At 39.9% G+C, this 21124-nt stretch overlaps 1 protein-coding gene across 5 annotated transcripts in view; it reads right to left on the bottom strand.

Annotated features, from left to right (window-relative positions):
• Window positions 1–1613: 1613 nt before the first annotated feature.
• DCP1B (decapping mRNA 1B) overlaps window positions 1614–21124 on the bottom strand; it is a 62340-nt gene continuing 42829 nt past the window's right edge. Inside the window, exons 6-10 of one of the 5 annotated variants that reach the window (XM_044416975.1) lie at window positions 16179–16307; window positions 10797–11642; window positions 3640–3891; window positions 3004–3105; window positions 1614–2462 (exon numbers count right to left, since the gene is read on the bottom strand). In XM_044416975.1, coding sequence (XP_044272910.1) covers window positions 3025–3105; window positions 3640–3891; window positions 10797–11642; window positions 16179–16307 — 1308 coding nt within the window. In that variant the 3' untranslated portion in view covers window positions 1614–2462; window positions 3004–3024. Of the gene's footprint in view, window positions 2463–3003; window positions 3106–3639; window positions 3892–10106; window positions 10582–10796; window positions 11643–16178; window positions 16308–21124 lie in introns of those variants that run through there. The other 4 variants (XM_044416977.1, XM_044416978.1, XM_044416976.1 and 1 more) reach the window with 4 other exon arrangements.

The following is a 21124-nucleotide window of genomic DNA, read 5'->3' as shown; positions in this document are numbered from 1 at the left end:
TTCCTCCTGATGTGCCCTAACATTTTTTTAGATTTTAACAGGAATTGACAAGTATGTTCATTTGTTACAGTTATGATGGGTTGGAAACCTGCTTCTGTTTATTAAAGAAAGCAGAGTTTCTCAGAAGTCTGGATTCTATAATCTATCTAAAATGTTTGAGTAATATTTCCATGGGATTACAGTTTTGTTTATCCCTAGGCCAGAGAGGGGTGAATGGAGTATACAAACAAGAGAGCTTTAAAGAAGGAAAACATGGGGCAGAGAGTTGTTGGCAGTGGTGAAAATGCATTGAATGTCACATACTGATTTGAAACAGTTTTTTTTTTTTTTTTTGCTGTAGGTTTCTACATGAAAAAACAAATTAACAACCAGGAAATGAATGGAAATTAGGGCTGGTAAATACTGAATATATCCATTTGGCAAGCACCATATTACAACATTATCTTCTTTTCCCCTTTGTGTTAACACACATTTTGTTCTGGGCCTAATGACAGTAGACTATACCCACCCCCCCGGGTTGTTGCAGGGATGAGACACTGCTGTTGTCATCAGCATCAAGCACTTGGAAACACAGAGGCTGTTGCATAAAGGTCCAGATCTGAAGAATGGTGCCTGGTGAAGCCTTCAAGATGTAGTGCTCAAACTGAGGAAATGAGCAGCTCCAAGAGGTTATATAGGGAGAGGTGGCATATGAGAGTTTGTTGATTATCAGACTTCCTGACTTGACTAAGGCAATTTCCTGGTATTCCAGAAGGGGCTTCTTGATGAGCTGAAATACCTGCAGTTTCTTCCTATGACATATTCCCAGCATTATGCCTGCACAAGTTGAACTTACTTAGGTCAGATTATCCCAGAAACTTTACATGTTTCTTGTCCTTAAGTTTCAAACCCCTCTGTAGTCTTGCCGCCCTTGTCTCTCAACACTTGCATCCCAAAGCATTCCAGTCTATGACTCTTCTTCTATGTTCTCTGCCATCCAAAGGTCTCCTCCTCCCTCAAATGGCTCTGCCCTTTGTTGTCCCTAACACTGAATCCCACAGTGCTTTGTGCATTGTCACACCTTTCCTTTAAAACCCTCCTCATAACTGTTCCTTTCCCAGACGCCTTTGGGACAGGCTTGATCCCCTAAACTGCATCCTTTATTCTAATTAATCCTAAGTAAGATTCTGAAATAAATGGATACTCTTCCTCTTATTTTTCCTGCTTCTATTTCACTTCCCTCTATCGAATTAAACATTACAAACCTTCTTGAGAATCTGTCCTTAATAGCAATTCAGATTATCTTCTTGGAGCAGGATACTATTCTTGATAGAATTATTTTTCTTTTACTAGGACAATGAACTCTGTAGGCAAATAGTATACAATTGATAAAGCAGGTGCATAATTCTATTTGACAAATCTAAACTAAGAATGCTACATTTCAAATTGCTGCTTCTCATGTGATTCTAAACTGCCTTGTACTGATGCAATGTAAAGTACTTCTGCTGTACTTAAATTACATGCATGTTTGAAGCAAGTTAAATTCAAATCTTAAAACTGCAAAACCTGAAAAGCATATAACCAAGTCCACAATATTTTAGCCCTTGTGGCAATAAGATAAATCCAAAACACAATCTGTGTAATCCATTTTATTTTCTTTACAAATGGATCATTGAAACCATCACCCATCTGCTCACAGAACAACACAGTGAAAATGAAACTATTTATTATTTTTACTACTGTTAACAGAATACTTAAAAATGATGAAGCCATCCCCTAGAAGCACACAGAAATACTGCGGCCTGGTGCTAGCCTGTGTCTACATCAAAGGGCAAGAACACCTAGAAATAAAATACTATTTTCTAAGGACTATAATTTCATCATCTGTTGGTATGAATATTCAGGTGACAAAATAGAAAAATATGTGTTTACAAAAGAGTTTTTAAAAAAGACAATTTGCATCTTTCATAGTTAGCAGATAATAGGTAAACTGGGGCTACATTGTAGGGAGCACAATCCCATGAACAAGGGAATCTTAACAGGGCACATTGATTTTAATGGACATTTTTGTGCCTAATTTTCTCTGAATTGCAGCTCTCGTCCAAGTACTTTTAAAAGGCAGATTTGCTCTCAAAAACATAGTGGAGGAAGAATTAACACATGTTTCTCTCTAAGAAAAGAACTAGGTACGCCAAGTCCTCTCAGATTCTTGGCAGATGCAAGTCTTGCAACCAACCTTTGGTCTGACGATCCCCAATTTCTCTTTTCAGATGCAGCTGATCTGTGTTAAAGCATGACATTAAAAAACTAGTATGAAAAGCAGTTCTCTTGCTGGCACATTCCAATGGATAGAGACTGGTATTTTTTTTCAGAATTGGAGGTTATAAGAAAGAGGCAACATTGCCCATTATGTGTGCACTCTTTTTTCCTGCTGCCATCTCTGGTCAAAATGGTTTTGTAGGTTTCTGAGAAAGCTGTAACACCTGTGAACAGAGATAATAGTGGGCAAATTACAAGCATCAACAGCTCTATCCTGACACTTAGAAATCTGTCTCCAACCAAGGCTCTCATAGTTGCTTTGTATTTCTAAACAGCAGTCCTAGCTTGCCACCTGGTGGTCAGCAATGAATACCATGTTTTGTAAATAGTGCTGAGAATTTCCACTTCTCAAATCCCACTAAGGAGCTGGGATGACCAATATCCAACATGTGTTTAAACACTCCCACCCCCACTCCCCACATAAGGATGAGAGCACTAAGCAGAAAACATTGGTCTTATACAAGCTGGTATACAGCATATTAAGAAAAATATTATAAAGTATTTTAATTTTGTCTTTATACTGTGATTCCCCCATTGCACATCCAGAAAGGCACTACTAATTCTATTAGTTCCCACTCACTTAATTTCTTAGCACAGCACATACTTGTCAATGAGCATCAATTAAAAGTCTGCAGAAGGCTGAAGAATTTATTTCCTGTGATTATAATAATTTTTTTAAAAAAGCAAATGCGGCACATCACATACATTTAATTTAAAAAATCGGCTTCACTTAGGCTTTTTCAGGGCTGCTTTTTTCACGCTGACAAGGTAAGCATCATATATGATGTTTAGGAAGTTGTCATCATTCTGAGGAAAAATGCATATAATTTGTTAATAAAAACAATGGGCAAGTTGTCTTATATTTTCAACTTTTTGATGTTAGTACTTAACCATACCAAAAGTTCTATAATACAGCAGCTGGAGTACTAGAAAACCTGAATTGAGGTTCATGCTGATTTATGAAGCTCATGAATGAGTTTCAAGTATGTCACACACTATCATCCTAAGTCTCATAGGGTTTTTGATAGGCTTAAATGCAGTTTGGAGTATCTTAAGGGAAATGCAGATAATACCACCCCAATCAAAATGTAGCTGTAACTTACTTCATCAGGTTGGCAACCTGAGCAGCTTTTGGACATACATCTACTCCAGAGTTCCATATTCATAACAGACTATGGGGAGGTGTTGATACACTTCATCTGACCTGCCCATGCCCTGAACCAAATAACAACTGTGGTCAGCGCCCCCATAAATGGGTCTAGGGCCTTGGTGCTAATAAAATATTTGTAAAATAAAAATAGTTACCAAGAAAGAGACAGGCAAATGAAAATGATGTTCTACCTGGATAAGATGCAACAATGTCTCCTGTAGCTGCAGCTTTGTCAATGGATTGCTGCTCGCAGTGGGTTGTTCTGGGTTCTGCATAGGCAGGAGAAGATTGGTTGAACTTGGAATAGCTTCTTGGTTTACTGCTGGCAGCCATCCACTTTCATTTGGTTTTGGTGGTGCTAAAGCAGACTGACTAAACACCATTGGAGACATCAGTAGTGATGGAGTTACAGTAGCAGGAATCCGCTGTGGTGAGAGAACCTGCTTGTAATATGCAAGGAATTGTATATTACTTTTAATTATTATATGTATCCAAGTTAAAAACACAAATGCAAAAAGGCCCCAAGGTTGCTTAAAATGGATCTCAGGATGAGATAGTATGTGATGTAGTGATTAATGTAGTGATGTAAAGATTAATGTAGTGATTAAAGACCCAGGTTCTAGTTTCCACTTGTCATAAAGCCTACTGGATGGTTTTGATCCAATCACTAATTCTCAGTTCAACCTATTTCTTCAGGACTGTTTTGAGGATCAGATAGAGGACCATATAATCTGCCTTACGTTCCTTGCAAGAGGAAAAGTTGGATATAAATGTATTAATAAAAATAAATAGCTCCAGTGGTGGCTATTTATGGATGGGAAGGCACTTATCACCTTAAGGAAAATAAATCAACACCACTGAAGCTTTTCTGATGGAAGAAAGTCAGGATATAAATGTACTCAATAAACAAAGACTTTCCTAAGTATAGTATTCTTTCTGGATTCAGATTCACTCAAGGGATTCATTTTCTCCAACTTGATTTTTTCTTTTTAGTGAGTGCATGAGACTGGTGCTTTATGCAGGACTTGTGCTACAAACAGGTGGAAGGCTACTGCACTAACACATTCAGTATTCAGTCTAAGATTACAACCTTCAAGCTAAATTAAATAGATGTCAGCAAATAGGAAGAGAAGGTTCATTAAAGAACTACCTGCTAAATCTGGCCTTTGCAAAGCAGTGCAATTAATTAGAAAGCATTTATTAATTTTATCTAAGGTTGGGGTAAACTATATGTCACATGCAGTTTTATACTTTGGCAGTGACCATACATTACAAACTGTGGCACATTTTTGACAGCAGATGGTATATTGCACCACATTACCATAGTCAAAAAGATCTAAGAGGAAGACAGGGAGACAGTAAAATAAGTTATTGTAAGAACTTGGGTTGGAGGCAACAGGTATTAAAGAGACAGGAAAGATTTTGATAACTTGCAATATTAAATGGAAAAAAGATTGGATAAGTGAAAATAATTTTGAAGATGTTTGGAGACCATTTGTTCTATATGTTTTAATATGTCTTCTCTTCAGCCTTGAGAAGAGTGAGGGGGGACATGTTATCCCTCTATAAGTACCTCAAAGGCTGTCACAAAGAAGAAGGTCAAGATCTCTTCTTGCTAATGCTAAAATGTAGGACACGGAATAATCAATTCAAACTGCAACAACCCAGATTCAGGCTGGACATCAGGAAAAGCTTCCTCACTGTCAAAGCAACACAACAGTGGAACCAGCTGCCTAAAGAGGTGGTGGGCTCTCCCACACTAGACATTCAAAAAGAAATTGGACAGCCATCTGAGTGGGATGGTTTAACATGGTGTCCTGCAACAGCAGGGGGTTGGACTCAATGGCCTTCATGGCCCCTTCTAACTCTTCTCTATTCTATGATTCTATAAAGGGAAAGGGGTGTGAGCCATCACAAGATTCAATGCAGTTCTGGAAAGGGAGTGGGAATGGTGCAACCTGAATGAATAAACGACTTTACTTAAATAGAATGTATCTTTTGGTCTTGGTGGAAAGTAGCACCATTATTATTGTATTGTTTAATTATGGTTATTATTATTTGTATTGTTTTATATTGTGCAAACTATGAGTTTTGTTTTTGTTAAAATAGAATTAAAAAAGGTAAGAATTTGAAAGGAAGGATCACTTCCAACAATATTGACACATAGACCAGGTGTATGCATAATATTCCTGATCTAACATATGAGCATTCCTTCCTCCCAATGCAAAACAGATTTCCTGATTTGTTCAACCAGTTTTCATATGACACCTGAAACAGGTAATATTAGTTTAAGTACTTCCTGTAGACTAAGATGAAATCAGTAATGTATGTCCCAGAAGCATCTGATTGTCAGCTCTGGGAAACATGATGATGAACTGGACAGGTTTTTTGTTTGATCCTACAAGACTCTTTTATGTTAATTATCCAGGACAATTCCTCTTCAGCCAGACATGACAGGAGGAAAGAAGGAATGAACAGGGAACATTATACACAGCTTGTTTTTGTTCCAAGGAGCTTTATTTATTTCTATTGGGGAGCTTACATTTTAATCCAGTCACAGGACTGGTTCACATGTAACAATCCAGGTGTTTTTTTAAGCCTTAGGTTATCATTTTTATTATTTTTATTTTATTTTATTAAAACATTTTTATGCCGCCCCATTCGCCGAAGCCTCGGGGCGGCTTACATCATCATGAATGAGACAGCATGATAATTCATGTTTTTCAGTTGCTCTTGCTGCTAGCAGGTGTGGGAAAACAACCCAGAGATGCTCTGTTACTGATTTGTTTACAGTGATGTACAAACCTAGTATTTTGGTTTGTCTCTAGGCCTAAAAGGCTTACCAGGGTTCCAGCTGTCACTTGTAAAGGGCAGGCAGACAAGCCGGAGTGCCAAGATTAGGCTAAACATCATGGTATATCTCTGGGTTGTTAAGCCACTCCTACTTGAGGAACAAACAGGAGAAACTGAATGGTATAAGCACACTGGCTCACTTACTGAAATCCAGATTTTAAAAAAACAGCAGCCCTGGGTTGCTGTTCTTTTGTGAACTGGGCCAGAGGCCTGTCTCAAAAAAGCCCTTTGCGTGTGAGACAAGTACTTCAGCTTGATTTCCCAACTCCCAGAAGCAGCTTTTCAGGGGTTCTAAGTGGCCCCAAAAAGAAAAGTGGAGGTAAGACAACTGCACAGGCAAAACTCTCCACATTCTTTTCTTGGACTATCAGATTTTGTAAGGTAAATGAGCAAACCATGAGCAATAATCCTACATCCAAATTACATTCACCTCTCTGAATGAACCTCCCCATTCCTTTCCAAATATAAATGTTAAACTGCATTGCTGAAATACAGGTTCAATTTTTAAAAACAGGAATCAAAACAAGAAGCTCCAGGTTGATTATCTCTCCCTCCCCCAGTATGGCTCTGTTCGTTCCCTCCTTTGTAATTACCTGTATGCATCTTTGGGGAATCCTTCTCACCACTCTGAAAAATGTGCCTCCTAATATTTTTGCAAAAGACCATTTTTCCCTTAGACCATTGTTCATAAAACAGACTGCCAAGGCCCACTGTTTGAACTGCATCTGAACAGCTCAGGCTTGATCAGGGTGATCATCGATGGAGAATCATCAGGATGGCAGCTGGTGAGGAGCAGAGTCCCCAAGGGCTCAGTTCTCAGACCAATTTTGTTCAATCTCTTTATCAGTGACTTGGAGGAGAGGGTAACTAGTCTACTGACCAAATTTGCAGACGATTCAAAAGTTGGGGTGGTAGCCAGTACTGGAAAGGGGGTGCTCCAGATCCAAAAGAATCTGGACAGATTGTAGAAGTGGGTGGGGGACCACAGGATGGTGTTCAATGCAGGTAAGTGCAAGGTCTTACACTTGGGACTCAGGACTAGGTGCCATAGGTACAGGATGGGGGACAAGTGGCTGGAGAGCAGCACTTGTGAAAGGCATCTCAAGGTTCTTGTCAACAGTGGATTAAAAATGAACCAGAATGTGGCGGTTAAGAAGGAAAACACCACACTTGGATATATAACCAGGAATGTGGCTTCCAGATTGAGAGAGGTGTTAGTACCACTCTAAAAGACTTCAGTGTGCACACAGCTGGAGTACTATGTCCAGTTCTGGGCTCTACTTTACAAGAGAGACATAACTAGGTTAGAATCAATCCAGCACAGAGTCACGATGATGGTAACCAGATTGGGAGGGGTGCCATATGAGATGAGATTTAGGAAGCTGAGTCTTCTCAGCAAAGAGGAGACTCAGAGGGGATCTTAGGGTGATATATATGTTTGTGAAGGGGTGTTCTCCCCTGCGGTGGAGGAAAGGATGCAGTCCAGTGGGGCAAAACCCAAGGAACCAGGTTTCAGGTTCGATGTCAGGAAGTACTTCCTGATGGTTAGGACCCCTAGGATAATGAATGGGCTTTCATGGGAGGTGGTGGAGCCCCCATCAGTGAGGGTGTTCAAGGAAAGATTGAATGCACGTGCTAGGTATTACATGAATGGAGCCACCTGGAATCGGGGGTCAGACTAGATGGCCTGAGAGGCCCCTTCTGACTCGCCATGTTTCTATGTTTTCTGGGTAGTTTCATATACAACTATGTTCTATGTTTGCTAATTGCTTTGTTAACAAGCATTTTCTCTTCTGAGAACCTCATACTGCAGATTACCATTTTTAAGCCATATGGCAATGCATCACAAGCCAACTAGACTGATAATATGTCATGACTATTGCTGGGAAGTGCATATTGCAGATTCCAGTTACTGAAGGAATTTAGGAGTGCTTTATATACATACTGGTTCAGTTCTTCCCCTAGTATTCAAGATACTGTCAAGGTGATAAGCCATGTCTGGCAGATAGGTTTAACTTCCACTCCCTGGTGTCCTTGAATATAACTATTTCATCCTGTATAAATGAATGGCTCCTACTGATTCTAATGGGAAAAGTTAAATACTACATTCGAGTATGCTACTTTGGTGAGAATGAACTTCTCCCATTACCGGACAATCTATTCTCCACTAAGTGGAACTTTATATGGTGTGAATTGCTTCTGCTGACCCCCTGCTAGGGATCCTAATATACAGACCCCCTCCAAGGCCTGATCCTCCATATCACATGGTGGGCACAGGCTAGCTGTGCAATCAAACACTTAACTGTTTTGCTCTATGCATGGGCCTTGCTGTTAATGTTGTACAGAACACAGATAAGTTCACTACAATTTCATATCAGGAAGTGATTATGAAATCCTGTCCTGAACTGTTCTTCTTCCAACTGATTTTAATCCAAATAGCATTAAGCATCATTTTTTTAATTCCTCAGAGAGTATGAGTCATCAACTTTCCTTACACTGACATTTCATGCATTTTCATACTATTATTTCAAATTATAGAGCTTAACAATAAGCCTTACTACCAGTTTTATTTTACAGCATGCTTGGTTGCAGTTAGGGAGGAGTTGGGGCAATGCAGACTTCATGACAAAAGAAGCAGCCAGATCCTTCCAGCTGCACAAATCACATTTTCACTCAAGTGTGAGATTTCCAAGGATTATTAAAGAGGTGATTTGACTTTGGGGGGAGGAGGCTGTAAAGGGAAAGCAATTCTATTACAATTTAGAAATGCTCTTTAAAGAGGTTTACATGGAGGCAATTTGACAACAGCTAAGTATATAAACCAAGAAGACTGTATAGCCAGTTATAAACCAACCACAAAATCCAGTGCTATTAAATCAAAGGGTCAGCATAACTATTTTACACCGACAAGAATACCAAAATCTGGATTTGCTTATGATTCGTGAGCTAGTAGTGTTAAACAGTTATGTGAACAGGCCATTTTTACTTTTAATGTTTATCACCATTGTACCTCTGCTTACTACCTTGTGCCATTAAATTTTATATAGAAATCGATCGATGGGACAATACCTGATGCAGTGGGGTGGGGTCCCGATACTACATGCTAGAAATAACATGTGACCCAGGCATCTATGTGCAATTCATACAAGTTAGTGCTTTTCTTCCATTGCTTTCCAGACGAAGAAAGATTACAGAAATTGGGAGAAACATTCATCTATTCATGCAAGAATACCCCCAGTAGTGTGTTATATTCTATGTGCATTGGTAACACATATGATCCTAAGAATCAGCTCTACATGCTTACCATATGTGCATATCACCCAGTTTGCCAACCTCTGAAGTGGCTCTAACAGTATGCCAAACAGCCTCCAGTATACACACAGAATTCTCCCATATGAGGGTTTTGTGTTTATTTCAATGACAAATGAGGTACCATGCCTGCAGGGAGATGCACATGTAGAGCATCCCTGACTTTGAAGTGAATGGGGAAACTTTTGTACATACAAGATCTTGACTGACACACTGGAGTGCCTGTGGGCATGAAAACCAGGTGCATGAAGGTGGTAATTGCCAGTTCCTAAACTGGAAACTCACTGAAGCAAGAGAAAGAAACCATTTGACTGGTTATGCTTAATAGCCTTTATGCACATCTCTTCTTTCCCCAGCTTTACAACTCCCACCAGCTCCAGCCAACAAGGCCAATGATGAGGGATGATGGCAGTTGTCTTAAACATATGGTGGGCAGAAGGCTGAGAAGTGACATATATGACAAGTCAGAAAGGGATCAAGGGGAACAGCAACTCACCTTAGCTCTGCGAATGTTTGGGATGGACTAAGGATACAGTTAAGGTACAGGCCCAAAATAGGTGTTTCTTCCAAATGAGAAGTCATGCCCCATTTCTTTCAAGAGCTCCAAATCTTTTAAATCAGGCACTAACTTGACATGGTGTTCACCTAATGCCCTCACTCCTAATAGCCTTATACTGACAGTTCACACTGCATTTTCTTGAGCAAGCAAACACACAGCTTTACTTGAATGGAAGTGGAAGGAACCACAGCAGAAAAGGCAAAAAGACCATTGCCTGTTTGACCCTAAGCTTAGAATGCTGCTGCTGCTGCCGAGAATCTCAGGACCATCAATTCCTGCTGCCATCAATGCTTTGTAGTTTTCTTTGTAACATTATTAGGAACTTCATTCTCCAGCTTATATTCAGGCAGGCAGGTGCTTGCCTGCAAGCCTTCTCTGCATCACAGAATTTTTCAGATCTTCCTTATGAATCCTTAAAAAAAAAAATAAAGCTTAGCCCAAATGATTGTTGAGATGAGCTGGGGAGAAGGATTCACAGATCAATAGCAATGGCCAATATCTAACCTACTGTCTCACTATTGAACAAGAAATATGTGTCTTGTTTCAAATACTGAATGTAGACCAAAAAACAGGCTGCTGATCGAGGCACTCAAATTCTACATTCTATTAAATCTATTGTTGGTTTACCTGAAAAAGAGGAGGCTGCTTTTCTGTGTTTGAAGGCTTGTCCATCCAGGAATCCAAAGGTTTCAAAGCAGCTGTGCTGTGAGTAACCACAGGGAACTTAGCTGCCAAGGTTGGCCGACTGGATACATGCAACTGTTGCTCCTGTTGCACTATCTGGAGCTTCTTTAGTAATTCCTGTGGTGAAATTACTCCAGAATTGCCAGGCTGGTTCCCAGAAAGAGGAAGTGACTGCCCAGGAAGTTTGGGCTGTTCTTTACTAAGAGCTGAAGGCCCCAAAGTTTGGCCTGGGAGGGATCCATTAAAACACATCATATGTGGTTGGGTGATGTTCTTGACTTGGGCCACTGAGGAGGCAGAAGGAGTTGTGGTGAAGACTGATGCAACTGAACTTGCTGCCCCTACATTGCTGGGTTCCATTTTTGTCATTTGTACTGACTGACTTTGCAGTTGCTGCAGTAGGCTCTGCGTGCTGGCTGAATCCTGGGCTGGATGAGATGTCCTCATGCCCTGAGAAGTCACAGGCTGGAAGAGTCCAGTGAAAACTTCTCCCACAGAAGGGATGCTGCCATTTTCACATAGTCGGTTCTCAGGGATTTCACAGACTGGGTGAAGCTCTGCCCCACGCACCATGAGTTTTTGAATGGCCGGACAAAGCTGCTTCTCCACTGTGGGTGAATGTCTTCCAGGTTCTTCATAGGACAAAGAGCGCATAACTCCTTGTCTTAGAGGAAAGTTTTCTTGATGAAGTTTCTGTGACTGCTCTGAGGTATCTTGGTATATACTAGATTTTTCCTGCTTTCCAAAGAGTGCTGTTAGAGAAAGATGTTGTGGTTCGGGGTCTATGTTCTGTAGGGGAGAAAAGCACATCTACTTAACTCAAAATGATGAAGCAAAATATGGCTTTCCTAACAGCATCAGATCATTAGGATAGAACAGCTGATACCATTGTCCATTCTCCAAGAGCTAAACAAATGGATCTTCAACAAGCAATTGGTGCAATCATAGTCTGTTTGTGGTGAAACATGGTTGTGGAACCCTGAGGGGATCAAAAGGTGGTCAGAGAGGATAGTTGCAGGAAGGATGGGGCAGAAAGGAGACAATTGCTCCTGTGTGATGGTTCTTCATCACAAATTGTACCTGCTTGACAGTGTTTAATAGAACAGAGGCAGTGGCTGGGGTTTTGGTATGTTAAGTGGCAAAGTTGCATATGCTTCCAGCTTTTCTAGGACCTATTCTTAGCCGTTCAGGAGCCACACACTTGCACAGAGCTGAGTGAATAGCTCCTAGTTCTGTCATTACTTCATGATTTTCTCACTAAGGGCACTGGATCCCTCACATATTTAATGACCATTCATCAGCAGCAGAAGCCTTTTTGAAAACCTTCAGCAAACCATCATCACAAGCTGCTGGTGATTTTGCTCAGTGTATCTATCTAGAGATAACTGAAGGTACCAGAGATATGCAGAAGATCACTTAATATGGCAGAACTTAGCTGTCTTTTTGCTGATCTTTCTCACTAAATAAGCATTAACCTGGTATAGGAAACTTCAGTTCAATGGCTTGGAAACATCTTTACACAAGCAGAGAGAATGTGCTTTGTCTTACTTGCTAAAATATCGAGGGCTGCGTTGAATTCAGCCTTCTGTGACTGCCTTTTCTGTTTGTCTAGAATCATTTTGATAGACAATTGCTCCTTACAAAGCAAAAATAAATATTCAGTTAGCAGCTTAATTTGCACTAATCTGAGATAGGTTATTAATTCTGTTGCTGGGCTGTGAAGGAGAAGCTGAACTACAGATGGCCTGGTTTTTATAACAGTTTGTGCGGCATTTGTGTGGTAAGAGTTGTATGCTTTCTAAATAGCTAGGTTTCTAATTAAAAGGCATATACAGTAAAATCTGCATATTTCTGTAGAGAATTTCAATGACTGGAAATATTCTTAATATTGCCAAATAAACAAGGAGGTTTGGACAAGGCAACATGGCATTCCAAGTGCAACAAATTTCACCAAGGATTTAAATTCTTACACAGATCCAAAAAAGACTCTGAAAAGAAAATCTACAGGCACTCCATAAGTATACACTGAAATATGTTTTCCATTGTGTATTGTTACTCAGTGTATGGATATGTAGGCTTGTATTTTAAAACACTGTGGGTGCAATTCAATTGGGATGACTCCTCACACCTTGCAAGTCAACTGGACAGCAGTTGGTCACCTAGCAGCTTTTCAGGCAGGGAAGAGGTTGGCTGTCCACCAGGCTACATAGCTCTGATCTAACAGGGTTTTGCTGTAAGTATGGAGGGAACTAGAAAGAAATGTTCCAGCCTTGGCCTTCTATTCCTGACCTCCCCAAATGGAAACAAAAAGTCTGCAAGGAGAGTGGATGTACTACCCTTGGGTTCATGTTGAAGAGAGCAGAGCAAGTGTATTCTGCAGAATCTGCTTCCACTCCCTTGACAGAACTTCCTCACCAACACAGTCTGGTTGGGAGTGAAAGGGCTGGAACCAAAATGTACATCTTCAGCTTCCATCAAGCTTATGACAAAGCCCTCTGCAGTAAACACCTGATTTGATACAGAATCTCCACAATTCCACCCCCATTAATTTTGTACCATTTTCAACAGGTTATAAAGCCTATTAAAATTCCATTGTAGTAAGTACTGAAAGTTCCTAAGAATGAAAGGGATCAATGAAAATGTTGATCTAGTACTCAGCTGCTGTGAAGAAGGCAAATTCTATGCTAGGAATAATTAGGGACAGAATTTATTTATCATTATTAAATTAGACTAGAACAGAAAACCGAACTGCCAAAATCTTACTTCCCTTATCCAAATCTTTGGTGCAACTGCATTTGGAATATTGTTTTCAGTTCTAGTTCCCTTGCCTGAAAAAGGATGTTATTGAATTGGAGTAAGTACAGAAAAGGATAACAGAAAATTATCAGGGAGTAGCTCCCCTACGAGAAGTGGCTACAACAAGTGGGACTGTTCAGCTTAGAAAAACAGTAAAGGGAGACATAATAGATGTGTTTAAAATAATGCATATTGTGGAGAAAGTAGAGATATATTTAAAGAGAGATAACATTTAAACATGGGGTCATCTCATGAAGCTGACTGGTAGGAGGTTTAAGACAGATAAAAGTACTTCTTCACACAGCATATAGTTAGACTGGCAATTTGCTGGCACAGGAAGTTGTGATGGCCACCGATCTGAATAGCTTTAAACAAGAGTTGGAAAGACTGATGGAGGAGGAGCCTATAAGTAGCTACTAGTCTTGCTGGCTATGTGCTACCTCCTTTATCAGAGGTGGCATTCCTGCATGTGCCAGTTGTTGAGGACCCATCCTGTTTGAGGAATCCTCTGGGCAGCTGATTTGTAACCAGGTGCATGGAGTGCTGGAAGCTTGGTCTGATCCAGCATGGCTTCTCTTATGTTGTTATGAAAAGGACAAGTTTAAAGAAGAGAGTGCTATTACCAACACTGGAGAAAAAAATCAACTGAAGCTTGTCATATTAATACTTTGGGCTTGAAGGCTATAAACCATAGATATCCAGTAGAGCTTTAAATACAGTCATGTAAATTGTGTCACTCTCAAATTAGTGGCCCTGAGACCTAGAGAGTTGTGCCTGGATTTTATCACCTGAAGAAATGCTCTTAAAAACTTGGCAACAGTGACTACATTATTTAATATACTTCTGGCAGATATTCAACATCCATTTTTGTACCTTCTATAAAAGCAATAACTTAGTAAAACCCTGAAAAAACCATCTGGCATCTTCCAGAAAATGGTATCCAAGTAAGCTTTCCAAAACCGATTGTCTAAGCTGAGAAGGATACTTTCTCAAAATATCTACTACTGCTGTAATTAACTGTATGCATGCTCTTTTTCTGCTGCAGTGCAAGGTAGAATTTAATGCTGAAAGCATTAGGTACATTTAAGATTGCCACATTTCAGGCCAACAGGGATATAGGGTTCCACAGTGCCCATCTCTATCATTGTCTGGAAGGATTCCCCATTTTCTTAATTAAAAAGTAAGCAAATCTCTAGTCTTTGTAGTACCAGTATTACAAGGCAAAATACACAGGCACTGATTGTTTTTGAGTGAAATAAGCCTACAGCCTTCTTATACTGTCTTTAGCTAATAGTGCAACACCGCAATGACTGACATTTTGGGGAGCAGCATTAAGTACAGATTTTATTTTTTTTAAGTATAGCATGGAGAGTCATTGTCTGGAGAAAGATTTCCTTGGTCATTCTGAATTCATTGTTTTGACCTTTGAGGGCAAGTGATTTCCCCATAGAAAACAATTGAGAATAATCTTGCTATTTAATGGAACTTTAATTAAGCAGTAGCTAATCCAACTCCAAACAAAAGGTAGTAACAGAAGCAACAAAGACAGAAACGCATGAATTTTCTATCTTAGTGTTATTTCAAGGCAAATCATCATCACCATCGTCATCATCCTGAGTTGGTTTAAAAAATTAAAAATTTCTCTGCCAGTGCAAAAAACATAGTAAAAATGGTGCCGTGCCTGAGATAGCAAAAGTTATGTAAGCTGTGCAAAGCATTTCAGTGTTGTTATTCCTATTCTGCTGGGAACTGGAGTTGAAATAGATTAGTGCATGGCAACCCTGCACAGTCCCTGAGCACACTGGGTGTGCAGTTGGCTTGCATATACTGTTGACTGTGACAGTAGTACTGGGAATGGTGGATGGGGATGATTTATTTCTTTTTTTCTGTAAAGCTGCATTAACATTCTTGAGAAAAAGGAATTCTTGGAGGAAAAGATGACTGCTCCCCTTGGCTGATAGAGGAGGCCAAGTATTTTGCCCCAAGAATGATGCTACATCATGACATAGCATCATTCCCATGTGCAGTCTGATGCATGTTTCACAGGGAAAGTTGTGATGATGCTAAGATTGGCCAAGTCACCACCTGAAGCAATGACCACCATTTTCTTGTTTAAAGGAAGGAAGGAAGGAAGGAAGGAAGGAAGGAAGGAAGGAAGGAAGGAAGGAAAGAAAGCCTTAGCTATTTTGTCTTTAAAGGTGTGCTGCCTTGCCCCCAGAAGTTTGTTGATTTTGGCTGTCTGCCCAAAAGTTGCAGATATTCCTTCCTATTTTCAAAGGGGATGGATGGTTACACAAAAGAGGGGCTATTCATTCAAGCTGAAACAGCAACAAGAGTATCTGTGGCAAAGTTACTCCTTATCACTAGGGGATAGGAAGCTGCTGTCAAAACTGATGTGAAAAATAGAACTATTCACAGCAACAGATGTAGGTTAACCATGAAAGTAACCCTTTTCTCATTGAGCTGAACAGTTCCCACGCAGACTCTCTCACAGTAATATGAGACATAATTGAAAATGCACTAGTTTACCTGGACTTGTTGAGATGCACTTTGGTGCTGAGTTTCGTTAGGCTTCACTGGAATTGGTTTGATCAAGTTGGGGTTGTTGTATATAGCAGAAGAGCTGGTTATCTGTTTTGGCTCAGAGCATGACTTACACTGCAGCACACAAAAACAAATAATGTTTTTTCTCCCAGGAACAAGGTTTCTTCCCAAGAACCCCAGTATCATGAAAACAAATATAGTTAAATTTGAGAAAAAAACACAACTGACAAACTGACAAATGACCATGAGGATGAAGGAGATCTGAAGGGAAACAATTTGATTTTCTAGGAGCATGAGGCACATGCAGTATAAGGATGTAAGTACAGAAAAGATCTATGTGACAGGCTTTTTAAACATTTTCTTCCTTATTTAACTCATACTTACAGCAAACTAAAGGCCTGGCATCCATGTAAAAGCAAAGAAAGTTGTTGAAACAATAAAGGATTCAAATTTTAGGTAGCATTTGATACTAGTAATGGGTTTTGTGAATTTTCTGTACAACCTGCATACATAGCACCTGCTACACAATTTGAGCAATTACCACATTTCGCAACAACATGAGTTGGACAGTCCAACAAAAATTATGTGAAGCACATCAATGCTGTGATTTCCTGCTGTTCTTTGACCATAATGACCACTTTGCTTGGTGTCACTCCTAGCAGGCGCATCAGTTCTGAGCCTATCCCTCTTGATATCACAAGCAAGCTATCTTGGTACAGGACTCAACCAAGGATGGCATCAACACTAATCCCATGCCTATTAGGAAGCTAAATCTTTTGGGATGTTCATTCCTTTAAGGTTTCTGCAACTAACAAGTTGTATTTAAGCAAGCATTATCTTTTTTTTTTGCTTGATCATGCAATTGGAGGTATATGTGGAGACCATCATAGGTGTATACATAGGGTTCAGGGAGTTTTTCATACAAAATAATTAGACATTGATTTGTGTCTAATATTGTTGCATCTCTGTGCATTGAAGAAAGGAGGATTAGAACACAATCCTATGCATGTCTATGCAACAATATCTTTTACTGTATCAGTGGGTCTTCTTCCCAGGTGAGAGGGTAGAGGACTGCAGCTTCACTGTCATTGTTGCATATGAGCAATGCCTATGTTTTAAAAGTATTTATACATTGATAAGAGCAGGCATAATCTCAGATGAGGCATTACCTTGTGAGAGAGAAAAAGTGGGGATATCTCTTTTAAAAAGGCACTAATCATCTATGGGTTTGTAAATGCTTGCATTACAAATACTTAAGCATCTCCAAAAAAACATTGTGCTGAATCAATCAGGACAGGGAACCTTTTTAAACAATCAAAAACTTTAAAAAACCCATCAATTTAATTTGCAGCCCACATCCTGTCCATATAAGAGCCCATACTGAAGTGAAAGCCAACCATACCAAAGAGAGCTTTGTTTTGGTGCAGAGGTTGCAGAGAATGTAATTTAAAAAGTTTTAATATATGTGCATGGATTTATATGAAATGCATTCAGTCTTCTGTACATAGGCGCCAACAAAAAGATGTCCATTTGAAGTCGCTATCTATATGCAACCCATTCACATAAGGAAAGTGCTGTAAGGTCCTCAATCCACTGCATTATAGGAAGTGAGTGTTTTTCCTTCCAGTTTCCCAATATCAGACTTTTCACTGCCAAAAGTATGATGAGAATCTATTTCCCCTTCCATCTGTTATTTTCCATATATTGGTAAATATTTTTTTAAAGTATGTACTTCTCTTCCAATACAAAATTTATCTGACTATTAGATAACCCCTAACCCCTTTCTCTAGAGAAGTTGCCACTGGAGATTGCTGAAATGTTTAAATGAAGCTTTAGATGTATCGTACCAGTAGCTATTAGCTGCATTAGATAAATCCTTTATAAAGGGATATTGTAGTATCCAATAGTCATGAAACAAAGGGTTTTGCTGAATACGACACAGTCTAAGTTCTAAAGACGTGGTAAGAAAGTGCCACTCATACGGCATTGTCTAGTGGAGACACAGCAGTTTCTCAAATTCCCAGATGTGCCCATGGGTCCAAATAGATTAGGAACCCCTGTTTTAATGGATAAAAACAAGGAATGGATTGTATCTAGCCTATTGTTAGCCAGCTGGATGTTACTCATTTAAAGTATAAATGCTTTATCTTTTTCTTTTTAACTGCTCTATTTGAAATCTCCAGAAGAGGGAAAATCATAAAACAATCCAGTAATTTATCAATACAAATAAAAGCAATAAAAATACAAATAGCAGTGATCACAGTTAAAACAGGTGTAGTATTGTTTACTGAAATAGTTTTTAGCTGCTTAAGTTGTTTTTCATTTTTGTGCATCAAAATTTATGCTTTGTTTTATTATAATATTGTATCATGTAATATTGTATAATGCTGGGACATGTAATTTTTGTGTATTGATGTGACCCACCCAGAGTTTCAGATATTGGGTGGTACAGAAATTGAAATAATAATAACTGTAAAAAATAAGCAGCTGCAAAAACCAGTTCAATTAATAAAAAAGTACATTGTATCCCATTCTGGACTCACTGTCTTAAATTCTCTTGTTCAATTTTGATGGCTCAGTATCCCCTTTTTTTCTTTTTCTCTTATTCCAATCCACAATGAGAAGAGAAGCTAAATGGGATATATAAGCAGATTCCAGAATAAAAGGAATTTTGATTCACTGAACAATAAAATGTAAACAACTATTTTAAGAACCATTGTGGGCCTGAGGTACCCTGGCATTTGATGCAAAAGAAACTGTAAAATATGTCACAACTGCTCAGCCTGGTGTACATGATCTCTGGCTTTGGAGAGGACAGCTGTTTTTGCACTTCATACCACTTCTGAAGATAAAATTCTTTGTAACATAGTATTTCCTTGGCAATGAATTATCATAAAGATATGGTGGGGAGGTGGGCTAAGTCACAGAAATACACTGACTCCTCTGAACATATATTTCCAAACATATGTCTTAAAAAATAAAGCCTAGGAAGGGAAATAAGTTTAGAATGTGTATGAACTTCTGTACAATAAAACAGACAATTAAGTCTCTTTTTGTAAAGGCAACTACCCATCATGAATTATTTGAACCATGATTCATAGTTTTTTAACATGGCTGCTCAAAACAGTTAACAGAGCAATCCTATAGCACACAGACAATACCAAGGGAGCCATATGATTGTTTTGATTCCCACCTCTGAGGTTAGAAATTGCTCTGCATATGGAACTTGCTCTCCGGGCACCTTCTCCACCTCACACAGCCAGCATGGAAAGAACCACATTAGCTATGTCTCACAAAAGTCACAAACGTGACATTAGAGAAGGGGTTTAGTGGGCATTCTGTGGGTGGGGAGGTGAGGAGACTGGCACCACCAAAATGCAGCATACCTAAGGGTGCCCAGCCACCTTCCATTCCATTCCAAATCATCAGTTAGGTGAAATCAGTCATCTACGAGGTTTTGCAGGGCAGGAGAAATGCAATGCCCACCTGTCTAAGTTCTCCAGCAACTTGAATGCATCCTCTGCTACTAGAGGCAATGTATATCCATTAAAAAAGCAGGTTGCTTACCTGTAACTGATGTTCTTCGAGTGGCCATCTGTGCATTCACACATATGGGTTGCTGCGCCTGCGCAGTGCCTAGGCTGGAAGATTAGAAAGCTAACAGTTTTTGGCGGGAAAACTTCGCTCCCCTCCCCCTTTGTGGTATAAATAGAGCGGAGTGTCCGCCATTTTTGCTCAGTCTTGAAGACCGCACGTTCGCCCTCTAGAGGTTAAAAATAAAGTAATGAGATGACACAATTATATTCCCACGGTACCGATGTGAATTATAGTACGGTACTGAGAACAATCTCTAGTCAGTGATATAACCCTCCGGTACCAATGCCATTAATATTTCGGTACCGAAAAAAAAACCACCCAGCGACATAATCCAAATGGTACCAATGCAAATTATAGTATGGTACTGAGAAAAAACATGATATCCACTCACCGACACTGAGTGGGGCCGGCGGGTGGGTTGTGTGAACGCACAGATGGCCACTCGAAGAACATCAGTTACAGGTAAGCAACCTGCTTTTCTTCGTCGTGGCCTCTGTGCATCACACATATGGGTGATTCGCAAGCTTACCAGACTCGGCGGAGGGAGGTGTCATCATCGAAGAACGGATGAGAGAACAGCTCTACCAAAAGAGCAGTCCCATCTGGCACGTACATCAAGCCGATAATGCTTGGGAAAAGTACATGGACCAGCCCAGATCGCAGCTCTGCAGATGTCCTGCAACGGAACCCCTGCGGCAAAAGCGGATGAGGTCGCTACTGCTCGTGTAGAATGGCCAATTGGAGAGACAGGTAAGTCTATTTTTGATAGCTGATAAGCCAGGACAATTGTCTGGGTGATCCAATTAGAGAATCTCTGAGATGATATCGGTGATCCCTTTTTTTGCTTGGAGTATTTAACAAAAAGTCTGTTAGTAGTATGAAAAGATTCAGTGCGGGATCTATAAAAAGCCAAGCAGTGGCGAACATCAAGCATGTGTAGAGCACGTTCTATAGGGGTCGACAACGACGGAAAGAAAGCCGGTAGAACGATACCCTGATTCAGGTGGAATGATACGGCCACCTTGGGTAAAGGAAAAATCCATCCGAAGGACAACTTTTTCCTTATGGAAGTTCAGAAATGGTGGGTCTATGCGGAGAGCACAAAGTTCGCTAGCTCTTCGTGCTGATGTAACCGCTACTAGAAAGGCAGTTTTCCATGACACCAGGCGTAAGTCCGCAGTTGCTAAAGGCTCAAACGGTGGTTTGGTAAGTGCTTGGAGTACTACAGAAAGACTCCATGTCGGCATGGCAGGGCGAATAGACGGATGTAAATTTTGTAGTCCCTTAATGAAGCACCAAACCAGCGGTTGTGAGAAGACTGATAACCCGTGTAT

This window comes from Varanus komodoensis, unplaced genomic scaffold (genome assembly GCF_004798865.1).
Source record: "Varanus komodoensis strain SLA01 unplaced genomic scaffold, ASM479886v1 scaffold85, whole genome shotgun sequence".
NCBI classification, from domain to species: Eukaryota; Metazoa; Chordata; class Lepidosauria; order Squamata; family Varanidae; genus Varanus; species Varanus komodoensis.
The sequence above is the reverse complement of the archived record's forward strand: the minus strand, read 5'-3'. Positions and strand labels throughout refer to the sequence as shown.